Source organism: Hippopotamus amphibius, chromosome 5 (assembly GCF_030028045.1).
Source record: "Hippopotamus amphibius kiboko isolate mHipAmp2 chromosome 5, mHipAmp2.hap2, whole genome shotgun sequence".
NCBI classification, from domain to species: domain Eukaryota; kingdom Metazoa; phylum Chordata; class Mammalia; order Artiodactyla; family Hippopotamidae; genus Hippopotamus; species Hippopotamus amphibius.
In genome coordinates, this window is record NC_080190.1 from 73,242,668 (window position 1) to 73,255,384 (window position 12,717).

At 41.6% G+C, this 12,717-nt stretch overlaps 1 protein-coding gene across 2 annotated transcripts in view; it reads right to left on the bottom strand.

Moving 5' to 3' along the window:
* Nucleotides 1–12,717, bottom strand: part of ARID5B (AT-rich interaction domain 5B) — a 177,733-nt gene that overhangs the window by 46,162 nt on the left and 118,854 nt on the right. The window contains exon 1 of one of the 2 annotated variants that reach the window (XM_057734384.1): nt 245–461. The exons of the other annotated variant lie outside the window; for it this stretch is intronic. Coding sequence (XP_057590367.1) covers nt 245–248 — 4 coding nt within the window. The 5' untranslated portion in view covers nt 249–461. Of the gene's footprint in view, nt 1–244; nt 462–12,717 lie in introns of those variants that run through there. 2 annotated transcript variants of the gene reach the window in all.

Genomic DNA, 12,717 nt, shown 5'->3' on the forward strand with positions numbered 1-12,717 from the left:
ACTGCGAATAACAGTCTTGCTGTTGACAAAAAGCACCGTAAAGCAGAGCTGCCTTTACAATCAGGCAAAAGTTTAAAAAGTGGCTTTGGGGCTCGGACTGCCCCCCTCCCCGCAAACCCACTCTCCTCTCCTTTCCCCAAAACGTTCGTCTGAAAGTCCATCTCAGAAAGCCAGCCTGGAATTACCAAAGGTAAACAAACTCACAAACAAAAAATCAAGCAAAGAGAAAGCACCGATTACCCACCCATTCCAGTCGACACACATCTGCTTGATGATGTCTGTGCTCATGAAAGCTACAGCATGTGACTGCTTCTCAGCCCCGCGTCCCTGGAAGTCTCGACGTGACTTGGTGTGGATGTCAGCTTCCCTCTGAATGCGAGCTGCGAGGCTCCGCGCTCTGCTTACAACTCCCCACCCCCGACAGCTCCATTACTCATGTAAACACACAGCAGTGACTAGCACGGGGTGTGTGGGATGAGCTCCGGGGACTTGGCTGGAGTCGCCAGACTGGCAGGCAGGGCTCGCCTCTCTCTGAAATCACCACCCAGGGCTGGTGACTTCATCCAGCCTGTTTTGTGGATCCTGACCTCCTGCTCCCCCGCCAGAGCCCGATGCCACCTTCCTTCCAGGCTCTGCCTGGAGCCAGGGTGGGGACTATGTTGGTTTGAGGACTCAGTGTAGTACAGAGGTGTTTCCACAACTGACCCAAGTGCTAAGACTTTAATGACCGCGAGGAAGGATGTACTTTCAAGTCTCTTATCAAAATAATAGCCGAGCAGAAAGCTGAAAGAAACCCACAGACCTTGGGGTAGGTCTAAGGCATTTCATTAAAAGGAACAAAACAATATTGCCTCTGTTCTAAGACTAGTTACTGTGATCTTTCCTTCCTAACATTTTGGCAAAAAGCATTTAAACCTAAGAGGCATTTATTTCCAGAAAAGCTTTCAAATCCCAAAGGCCTTTTAGATAGAGAGAACTTGCTGTTTTGAATAAAGGCAGAAGTTCCGGGAACTGACAATAAGTCATCCCCAAATCGGGTTTATTTTGTCCATTCTTTGAGCTGCTTTCGGAATCCAGAGAGGCACATGCCCTTCCCCAGAAAATTCTGAGAATTGCAAATTTAGAACAGACTAGCACCTAATAGTCTGGTCACACAAACTTAAACTCTAAGTGGAATCTGATCAAGAGAAAAAGCCTTTTGTTCCTAAGAAGGCAAGTACACTGATATTTCAGGTATGATTAGGTAAATTCCACCAATCCCTCAAGTATCAAACTCACACACCTCTTTTAGTTTCCCCTCTGCACTCCCTTTCTGACCTTCTCTTATGGGAGGTACCGCTGTATTACCTGTACTTCAGCTGTGCCTCACGGCTTCTCCTTATGCTAAGCTGGAGAGTCCTCGAGGGCAGGACCATGGCAGATTTATTTCTCTCTGCCCAGTGTCCACCCCGGGGCAGCACGGCCTAATATACTGTTGAGTAATCAAGTGACTAGTGGAAATAAAGAGGCCCACACAGACTGCCTTGGTGTCAAGAGCTGGGCCACCAACCTGACCACGTGTACACCCATCACACTGAGCACCTGTAAAACTGCATTCACCTTTCCTGCTTACCTGTGAGCTCTGGTAGCGTATACCAGGGACTTGAGTTTGCTGTGGGAAATGAGATGGGAAACGTAAAGCCTTTAGTTCCCGCCTAGGGTAACTGTATCTGGCATCTCAGTGGGGCCATGATCTCGTCCCATATGCAATGAACAAATGCCCTGAAGAGCGGATGTTCAAAGTCCTGGGGGAACGGAGCGTGCAGGACTCTGTATGGGGTGAGCGCCCCCGTAACACAAGTGGAGATGTTTTGGATCCACAAGACCCCACGTGTAGCTTTGGGACCGAAGGGCTTGTCTTTTGGGGAGAGCAAATATTCTTGTCCCCAGGTTACATTTTTTCCCTACAGGGTCAAGAAAGCAGATCATCTGCCAGGCGGGTGAATGAAAACAAATGTGTTATGGTGGTCAGGGGTGGGGTGGCTCCGGCCTTAACTCTCTTACGAAAGAAACAGCTCCACCTTCTCGCAGTTGCCCTGCAGTTGCCCTGAACCTACCTACATCTGCCCTCTCCTTGACAGCGCCAGAATCACACCAGCTCTAGTGCTTTAGATGAGACCAGTCTCTATCACCAAAGCCATTCTTGGAAGCCAGCAATGCATTTACTGACAGCGTAACTGGTTCTAATCAGTTCTACTTAAAAAAAAAAAAATACAGAGTGTGAAGCAGTAAATGCACAGTTACTTTGATATAGGTGTATATCCACTGGCCAACCCTGGCCTGGCTCCTTCACAGAGTTTGATCAGTGCTCTTTGCACAAACATTTTCAACATTATCTACAAATAATAATAATAGCTGGTGCTCACAGAGCACGTTTTCTTGCCAGTCAGCACTCTGTACACAATAACTCATTTAAAATTCAAAACAAACCAATAGGAAGGCACAATTACTATCCCCGTTTTACACCCCAGGTAACTGAGATAGAGTGAAATTGCTTCTGTCTTAGGTCATACCACTGGTTCCTGGTAGTAGAAGGCTTCCGACCCACGCAACTGGACTTTATCCAGAGCCCTTGCTTTAAGGAACTTCCCTTTAACAGACAGACATACACACTTACTGTGTCTCATGATGAGGGATTTATATTATTAACTTGGGCTGGCAATCTCCAGGGAGCTTTCCCCAAATGAAAGCACTCTCAAATACCACACTGCAAGAGGGCGCTGCAGCCCATCTCAGGCATCAGACAGCATCCTACAGCCCTGACAGCGAGCGGGGTCTCCATCAGTTAAGTCACAGAGTTCCAACAAAACGTAGAGCACCGAGTACGTTACCACCTTGCACTGGGCCACTAACTGACTCTTCTGCCTCATCAGTGAAAGATCTCTGTGGTTTTTTTTTAAAAAAAAAATCTTCCCTCTCTGACTGCCCATCTGTTCCTCTTACTCACTGCCATGAAATTAACAAGTATTCACCATTGTGAAGTCACCGCTATTTCCATAGGTGTTAATCCCAGGAGAATCAGCTACCACCAGTGTTTCAGGCTACTTTGACATTTAACCCATGTGTTTTGTTTTCTTTTTTTTCCTTTTGTAAAAAACTCCTTCAACTATTAATGAATCATAGTCTTTTTTTTTTTTTTAAGACAGTATAGCAAAACATGCTTTTTTTTTTTTTCTTAAGGAGTCTAGAAGCTCAGAGTTGCAGGCATTCATTTATGTGTTTACTTCACTGTGGGTTCTGACAAGTTATGTGTCAGGGCAGCACAGGTGTGGGAAACTTTCATCTTACAATAATAATAATAAAACAAAGGAAATGTAACCAGTTACTGGCAAAGTAAATTGCTTTTGGCTTAAATGTTCCTGTTTTTTTCTACTGTGTTCTTCCTGTCATGACCATCTCTCTCTCTGTTTTTTTTTTTTTTTTTATAACATTTATGCTCTTGGAAATACCATGAAGATAAACTGCTATAAAAGCTGGATTGACTCATCAGTTAACAACTCTTTCTTCTCATTTTGCAGAGAGTATTTTGTTGCCAATGCAGCTACATATTCTCTCGAGAAATTTTTTGTGAGCTTCCACTCAGAGATAGGACTTGCTTGTTGGTAGGGACTGGAATTAGGGGAATGGAAAACCAGGCATCCTTTTCCTAAGAGTTTGACCCCCGGGGTCAATGTCTAGAGGAAGCCGGCAGAGCGTTAACTCATTTGATTTGCGCGCGTGTGTGTGTGTGTGTGTGTGTGTGTGTGTGTGTGTGTGTGTGTGTGTGTGTGTGTGTGTGTGTGTGAAATACTAAACACAAGTCAGAAAACTAAACTCCACTGATTGAAGTATTAAGGCCTGGCAAACATTGTTCTATATATAGTGTGCATTACTGATAATACTTTGCATTTCTTTAATGCCTTTCCTCTGAGCATCTCAATTCTTTGGTACATTTTCTTTATAGACAATAATCTTAAAATACTCTGGCAAGTTTCAGCATGGAGCATTGCTCTTTCTGGAAAAAAAAAAAAAACCCTACCCTAATTTAGTTATCATTTATTGTGTTCTATTTTCAATGTTTCCCTTTTGACTATTTAGAAACTTCCTCTTTCACTACAACAAAAATAGGATGAGTGTTTTTAAAGTTATTAACGTATGAGTAAAAGATTTAGAAACCGAGAATGGCAGAAGGCTTGATCAAAGCCACTCCTGAAATTTATGGGTGTAATAAAAGAAAGGCATTTCACAGATAATCTCTTACAGAATTTCAGTTTTCAAATACTTGGGAAAAAAATAAAAGAAAAACAGAAGCTCTCAGCTCTCATGTTGGCTTTAACTTTAAGCCAACATTTTTACTTTTACATTCATAAATGATTCCTTGAAATTTTATTTCAAATCCAGTTACATTCCATATACTCCCCTCTCCACACCTCACACAGCAAGGCCAGAAGACTGCAGCCGCTGGTACTCAGCGTCTGATAATTGGTTGAATCTTTCCATGAATTCACAAAGCATTAATTATATATAGACTTAAGAATATGCAAGTTTACTTTTATTCTGTTCGCCTATAAATAATTTTCCACACCCAACAGAAGTGTTTGAGAAGTAACTGTGTTGTCTGGGATATGAACACACTGGGCCTTTAACAAAAACAACTCCATCCTGGGGGACTTTCTAACTTAAATGATAACTTTAAAGCAATAGGTACAGTTTAAAAAAAAAAAAGCTGCAAGAGTGTTATCATTTTCTATAATTGTTCTGACAGTTTCCTTTTCAAGAGTAATTTTTTTCCCCTCAACTAAAGGCATTAAAAAGACGAGTTCAGAGCTGCGAACTGAGACCAGAGCCAGCCTCAAGTGCCCTCACTGTCAAATGCCCCTGAGACCAGGCAGCCCTGAGCAAGGACCGGGAGCCATGCCCCAGGGGAGCCGTCACACCCACTCCTCTGGGTGTCATGGCTGCTTTGCGTTTCCAAGTCTGCTTCAGCCCACGCCATACCTTGATGTTGCTTGAACCACAGTGCCTATTAAGTGCAACTTAGCGTTTCTAAGGGACTACGCTCTCACAGAATCCAGGTCCCCTCCTACCACATGTGGAAGCATGAGAGGTAGTGTTATTAGAAAGAGTGTGGGGGAAATAAAATGAAGCTGGCTTTATATGAGGCCCAGCCACTTTGGCTCTTTGTCACTGAGATCCCCAAGAGTCACTGATGAGAGTGGAATGTATCACTGTATTTGTCATACCTGGACTGCTTGGGCAACTTAGTCCAGAATAGCCGTGGACTTCATTGACTGCTCAACAAACCATGCAGGTAAACACTTTTGTAATGCCTTCCAAACGTGCTCTGTCTTACTCACTCCTCCTTTCAGACTTGTGAATGCTGGAGCAATTGTTAATGCCTCTGATCAAAGTTTTAGTAATTTCATAGGCATGTGATTTGCATAGCTATTTCCTGATCTGCCTTCTCTCTGCCCTGGAGGTCTTCATTTCTCAGAAACACTTAACAACACAGATTATTTTACTTCTCCCCTTCCCCCCAGCCTATACATGGAACTTGACTTGCTAGCTCATCTGTGTTGCTAATTGGTTTGAAAGCATGTGACTCCATGCATTCTTGCCACTAATACATGAGCAAACCTCTTTTTTAGTCAGGTTTTACCAGCAGTGATGAGCAGATATCTATCTTTATTTCCCCTCTGTGTCTTGCGGGGGAAAGACAAATTTAAATGGCCAAATGTTATCTATCTATTATTCCAAAATGATGTAGGGAATTCCAAAGGAATGCAGAAATGTTCTAGAAGTCTATGATAGGCTTGTGTAAAAGGTGCTGGCAAAGAAGAAAGGGATTATAGTTGCTTTTCGCTACCTCTTGCAGAGCAAGAGGGAAATCTGGGAGCTAAATCGAGGTCTAGAGTCAGGAGAGATTCTGGGTTTTCAGAGGATTGACTCTTTAAGGAGAGAATTCTGGAAAAAGGAAAGGAGACTGAAATCAACACCAGACCTTCCAAATGTTGGTCTGTTCTGGGTACCCACAGTATCCCCCAGGGGAACCATCTCGGATGAAAGATCCCCTTCAGGACCTGGAAAGGGATGGAGGTGGTGGCTCACAGCGGCTTTGCACATGCTTATTCATCTTCGGGGTAATGCAGTCTAGACACGATGGCCTCAGGAGCCTGTGGAGAGACTTTGGCCTTAGAAGTCCAGTATATTTCGTAAGGAGACATCAGGGCAGAGTGGATACCTGAGGGCTTAGCTTAGTCCTTAAGGTACCGGAGGTGGCGCCGTCCAGGTGCTCAGGCTGCACGCAAAGGGTCCGATCTCCTCCCCCAGCTGCAAAGTCTCGTCATGAAGTCACAAATCCAGCAAAACCAAAAAATTGGACTCTAAAATGCCATAGTGTCTGAAACGTCACTTTCACATCTCCCTGGCAACTCATTTCTCCTGCTATGTATCTCCCCAGATGCCAGGTACCCACCAGCTCTTTCCAAGCCCCAGGCTCCTTGACGGATGAAGAAGGTCAAGCTGGATGTTGAGGGAAAACAACAACAAAAACAACCTGCATCAATACTACAGTGAGAACAGGTGCGCTGTGTCCATGCTCACTACGTACTCCTTCCTAAGATTTTGAAATAACTCATGTTTCCATTTTTGGAGAACTATTCAATATACACAGATTTAGTCTTTCTTAGTTGATAATCTATAATACCAATAGAATATTAACTTAAGATCCTTGCCTTTTTTTTCTTAAGGCTATTTAAAAATCCACTCTGGAAATGGTTTTGAAGGACTTTTTTTTGTTAAAGATTTTTCTTGAGGTGGACCATTTTTAAAGTGTTTATTGAATTTGTTACAATATTGCTTCTGTTTTATGTTTTGGCGTTTTGGCCTCGAGGCATGTGGGATCTTAGCTCCCAGACCAGGGACTGAACTTGCACCCCCTGCATTGGAAGGTGAAGTCTTATTAACCACTGGACTGCCAGGGAAGTCCCAAGGACATTTTTTTTTTTAAGAACTTTTATTGGGATACAGTTAACATACAATAAACTGCATGTATTTAGTGTGTACAATTTGGTATCCCAATCTCCCAATTCATTCCCCCCCCCCAACCCTCCCCGCTTTCCCCACTTGCTGTCCATATGTTTGTTCTCTACATCTGTGTCTCTATTTCTGCCTTGCAAATCGGTTGATCGGTACCATTTCTCTGTAGTCCACATATATATGTTAATATACGATATTTGTTTTTCTCTTTCTGACTCACTTCACTCTGTATGACAGTATCTAGGCCAAGGACATTTTGATTTCTGTAATTTATGAAGTTTATAAAGGTAGGACCTCTTAAACATAGAGAATTAATTTTTGTTTTTTCTTTTTGTTACAATCAATAAACCTGCTTGTTCTAGTTCATAATTGATATGTTCTATGGTGTTACTATTGTACATGACAGCACAGAAGTGAAAGCTACATTTTTGTATCTAATAACCTTGCAAGGAGCAGGAAATATCAGAACAGTTCTTAAACTCATATGTAAACAGAACATTCCTGTTCAGCCATTTCTCCACGTTTGGAAATGAGATATTCCATTTTCAACATTGAGGATAATTGATTTGCTACATCTCTAAAGAAAACATTCCCCACTTGGAAATAAGTAAAAGAAACTGTGTGTGTGTGTGTGTGTGTGTGTGTGTTGATTAACATGGAGATATTTAACTTATTACAGACTTGGACTAATATATTATGAGACTTTTCACTTCTTCAAACACACACACATAAGGAAAAGTAAAAAGTAAAAGATCATTAAGCAATAGGTTCCCAATTTCTTTGAAAAAAGATCCCCAAAGGAATTTGTGTTTAAAGGGGATTTTTCACCCTCTTCATGTTTTTCTACCTTTCAGAAAGAATAATTTAAGAATAGAATAGTCTCGGGGAATTCCCTGGTGCTTCAGTGGTTAGGATGCAATGGCTTGGGTTTGATCCCTGGTCAGGGAACTAAGATCCCTCAAGCTATGCGATGCAGCCAAAAAAAAAAAAAAAAAGAAGAAGAAGAAGGATGAGGATAGTCTCTTATTTAGAAGTAAAAACATGACTGTTCCTATTTGTCTGAGACTTTGAGACATTCTTCTTTGCTCAGGTAAATCCCTCTCATTCCTTCCTCCTCCATGAGCTGCCAGCCACAATACTGGAAAATGACTTTAAAAGCTCTACTCTGGTACCAAGGAACTCACAGGTGGCAGAGAAGAGTGTGTGTTGCAGCAGGGTGGAGTGAGGGTCCAAACTGAGAAAAGAAAGGGGCTGGGATGTGTGTGGAGAGCGCTGCCACAAGATCCGTGATGCCTGGTGGCATATTAAACAAGGTCAGCTGGTTATAACCCAGCGGGGCAAGCTAGGGAGCTCAGCTCCTGGGAGTATGTCACACTGTGGGGAAACAGCAGACGGATACCGATAGGAATCTTATGATGAACATAGGGAACACACAGAAGATGTTAGAACTTATTTCCACTTATTTCAATGAAAGCTAAAACATTTCTAGGACTGTTTAGAGTTGCTCTGTCAATATGGCAACCACTAGCCACATGGGCTCTTGAGCACTTAAAAGATGTCTGTCTAGTCCAGGAGCTTCCTTGGTGGTCCAGTGGCATAGAATCTGCCTTCCAATGCAGGGGACACGGGTTTGATCCCAGGCCGGGGAACTAAGATCCCACATGCCCTGCCCATGTGCTGCAACTACTGAGCCCTTGTGCCACAACTAGAGAGCCCCCCAAGATCTCGTGTGCTGCAGCTAAGACCTGATGCAGCCAAATAAATAAGTTTTTTTTTTTTTCCTAAAGATGTCCAGTCCAAATTGAGATGCGCCGTAAGTGTAAAACACACACTGGGGGATTTCCAAGACAATACAAAAAATATAAAATAGCTCATTAATAACATGTTACATTGATTACATATTGAAATATTTTGGATGTAGTGCACTAAATTAAATGTTATTAAAATTAATTCTACCTGTTTCTTTTTACCTTTTAAAACATGGTTACTGGAAAATTTTAAGTTACACGTGGCCTGCATTATCTTTCTCTTGGGTGAGGCTGGTTTAGTCAACAGTTCAATGTTATGATTATAGATGGGTCCTTAGAAATGGGTGTTAAAGAATAGACAGAACAGGATCAATATCTGAAGCTAAAATAATCAGCAAAAATCATGATTCGATCCAATACAATTTAGAGTTTTAGTCACTGTTTCGGAGGGTAGTCACGCATAGATGTTAGTATCTGAAAATTTTGCCAAAGCTGAGGTGTCTCCTTTGTAAAATTCAAATCTGGTAATCATTGACTCAAAGTAACTAAAGGGCCCTGATGAAGATGTTATTCCATTAACTTCCTTAACCAAGATGTCAAAGCAAATTTTAAGCCTTGACAACAGACTTGGGGAGTGGGGCAGGGAGATGGGGAAGAAAGTGAGAAAAAGAGCTGTCTAATTTTTTATTTTACTTGTTACTCTCTCCTGCTACCAGCATGGGCTGGGCATAAGGTAATTCATTTGCAAACTGAATAAGAGAAAGTAGATTCTGAGTGATTTTGGCTCACTGGAAAAGTAGAAGCTTCTACACCACAAACTGTTGAATAAGTTCATGGTCTAGGTGTGTTTTTCTTTTTGGAGTTTTCATCTGCGAGGAAGTAGAGAGATCCGATACGGTCAGGCCCAAAGGCAAGGGCCTTCATCGCTTTGACAAGGTGCTTGAGGTCCCACGGTTTAATACGACATAAAGGGAGACAGAAGCTCCAATAAGCCCAGAAAAGTTGACAGAACAAAAAGGTTTGAACTCTAGGGGGCAGGAGAGGAGATACATCCTTTTCCCAATCTTAGCGCCTAAAAGAGCAGGGGCATCACCGTGAGAAGACGGCTGCGCGTGGCTCAGTTGGCCCAATGTCTCAGCCTCTCAAGTAACTTGCCACAGTTGCTGAATCAAAACCTGTCCCCTCCACCTCCTCACCCTTCAACACAGAAACACACTTAGACATGAACGGGTCTCCAAATATAACGTGCCAATCTAAGGGCTACACACCTGCCCGGATTCTTTTATGGGACCCCCTCTCCCCTGCCCCTTATCCCCTTTTTAGGGTTCTCATTATAAAAATAAAAGAACAGCTTAATGGTAGCAGTAGAAATAAGCTTAGGAAATATTTTCTTTTCTTCGAAGGCAAGACTTGCTATAGCATTTAAGACAGTAACATGCAGAGAGATTAAGACCAAAATCCTCACAACACCAACAAAAACATGCAATGAGCATTATTCATTCTACTGTATAATACTTATAAAAATCATTTTTATGAAATTATTTGGCAGGTTCAACCTACATCCAGAGAAGCAGTCTGCACACCTCTGGTATGCTTCTGATATCTCACTCTAGCAGTATTTGTCTTTGTCCTCCAAACTCTTTTATAGCACATGGTATGCATATTTCAGCATCCAGCATTATTAACTCATGACCAACTGTCAGTTGATGGTTATCTAACACGTGGGGTCTCCACAAAAGGGATCCTTATTTGGGCAAAAGTTCTTGTCTGCACCAGTCTGTCTATATTTTCTCTCAGAAGAACTTTATTTGGATTATTATTCGCTGTTAGTGGAAACTCGGAGGCTGCATGTGTGGCAATTGGAAGGCGAGGAAATAAATCCTTAGCAAGTTAAAACACTTCGCTGATATTAAAACCATTTCTGGCTTTGTTAGCTGAAAGGAAACTCTTGGTTGCCCTCTTGTGGTCAATCTGTGTGATGTGGTGGGAAGACCATAAAAACCCAGAAACTAACAGGAGAGTTTAATCAAATACAGGTAAGAATATTCAGCCTTGACAGAAAGTCACAAATCACAACCTTATGTTGTTTTATATGTTTTAGAATTTACATTTAGCAGCCCGCCTATGTGGAGAGGGATGGGGGGGGGGGCTACTAATATGGAAATTAGAACTCTTTCGGGAATACAGTGACTTCCCTATATTTACAACCATAACTGTTATATATGTAGCAAGTTGATTTTTATGAGATTTAGAACCTTAAAAAAAAATCATGCCTACATTTTAAAAGTTTCTTCATAACCAAAAATAGACTGATGTTCCAACTGGTTTGGAATTATAGGAACCAAGGAAAGAAGTCTGAATAATTCCCTAATATGGAAGAAAACCACTTTTTTTTTTTTAAATAAGGAACAGTTTATTTGTTTCTGACAATAGGCAACATATGGAAACTCGGAATTTATAGAACCAACTGTAGGTATAGAACTTATCCTTATCATCTAAAATTAAAATTTTATAAAAATCTCAACTCCAAATTTAATAATCGGTTACCCAATTTGGTATTTAATTTTAATTTTTAAAAACACCATTTAAATAAAAATTCTGCTGTAGGCCTTTCAACAATTTCCTGCCTAACAGGCCCATCCCCAAAAAGCAAACAAACCTGGTATTAAAACAGACTGAGCAGCTTAAGGAAAAGCTGGGGGGCAAAGTACATGAGAACATAAACTATTTTTCATCTTATTACCAGTAAATGTACCATCTCCCTCTTTCATGTGTCTTCTCTTCAGATAAAAGCCGCTCCTCCAACCAGCATTAACAAAAATGCTCTGTAATTTTAATATGACGGTAGAGGCAGATTAATCTTAACTTGGCTTTTCCACTCACACGTGGAAGTTCAGTGTTGCAACAACAGTTGTTTGGTTTTGTCTTTGAATTTGCAAAGTTCTTAAAGTAATTTTACTACAAAATTAAACAGCTGTGAGTTCTTTAGCAAACATGATGATTCTTGTTCTTCTTTGTACTATTGTGCAAGCTGAAATACCCTTTCTTTCATGTCTTTTTATTCCAAAATGAATTCCCTAGTTAGCCTTGTTTAGCTTTAAAAAATATAATGAAGAAAGGGGGTGGTGTTTGCTGACCTCTGAAATTCATCAGCATTTAAGCACAGGGAGTTTACACAAGGTGCGTACTCAAAAGGGCTTTTGTTTAAGTCCCATTATGGAATGAAAAATGATATTCTGCCCCAATTTAATGCCAATCCTTGTGTACAACAAAGCCGTTTGCAAATATTTCTGTGGCACAAGGGATCTTATGCCTATTTTGCAGATGAGAAAACTGAAACATCAACAAATGGCGAGGGAGTGAAGAGTGAAGACGTTCACAGAGGCTGGGATTAAATTTAGAATTTGACTCCTAGCCCAGGACTCTAACCACGTGAGGGCTCTGACTCTTTGGAATCAACAGAAGAGCAATTTTAAAACATTCTTTTGACATTATTAACCACAGCCTCAGGGCTCTGGGAAGTGGGGGCGGGGGCGGGGCCTGGAAACAGTACGGAGCTGCTGGGTGACAGCCTCTTGTGGCACTTCATGGATTATTTGATCCATACCACCATCTATTCTAGGAATATTCAGAGGCTTAGCGATTCCCTTTGTCTCTTAAAAAATTAAAATCTAGATTTGAGTGCTAGTGTAGACGGCCTCCTACAACATGGAGCCAGAGAATCTGGACAAGACGGGACGTGCAAAAAGTGCTTTGTGGCTTTTCTACGGGATTTGGAACCAAAGATCACTGCTAGGGGCTGTGATGACGGTAGGATTCTTCATTTGAGTAATTTAAAGAATGATGAAATTCCAGAGAGTAGGGAGAACCTCAGACACTGTCCTGCCCAAACCCTTACTCTGCAAGGCAGGAA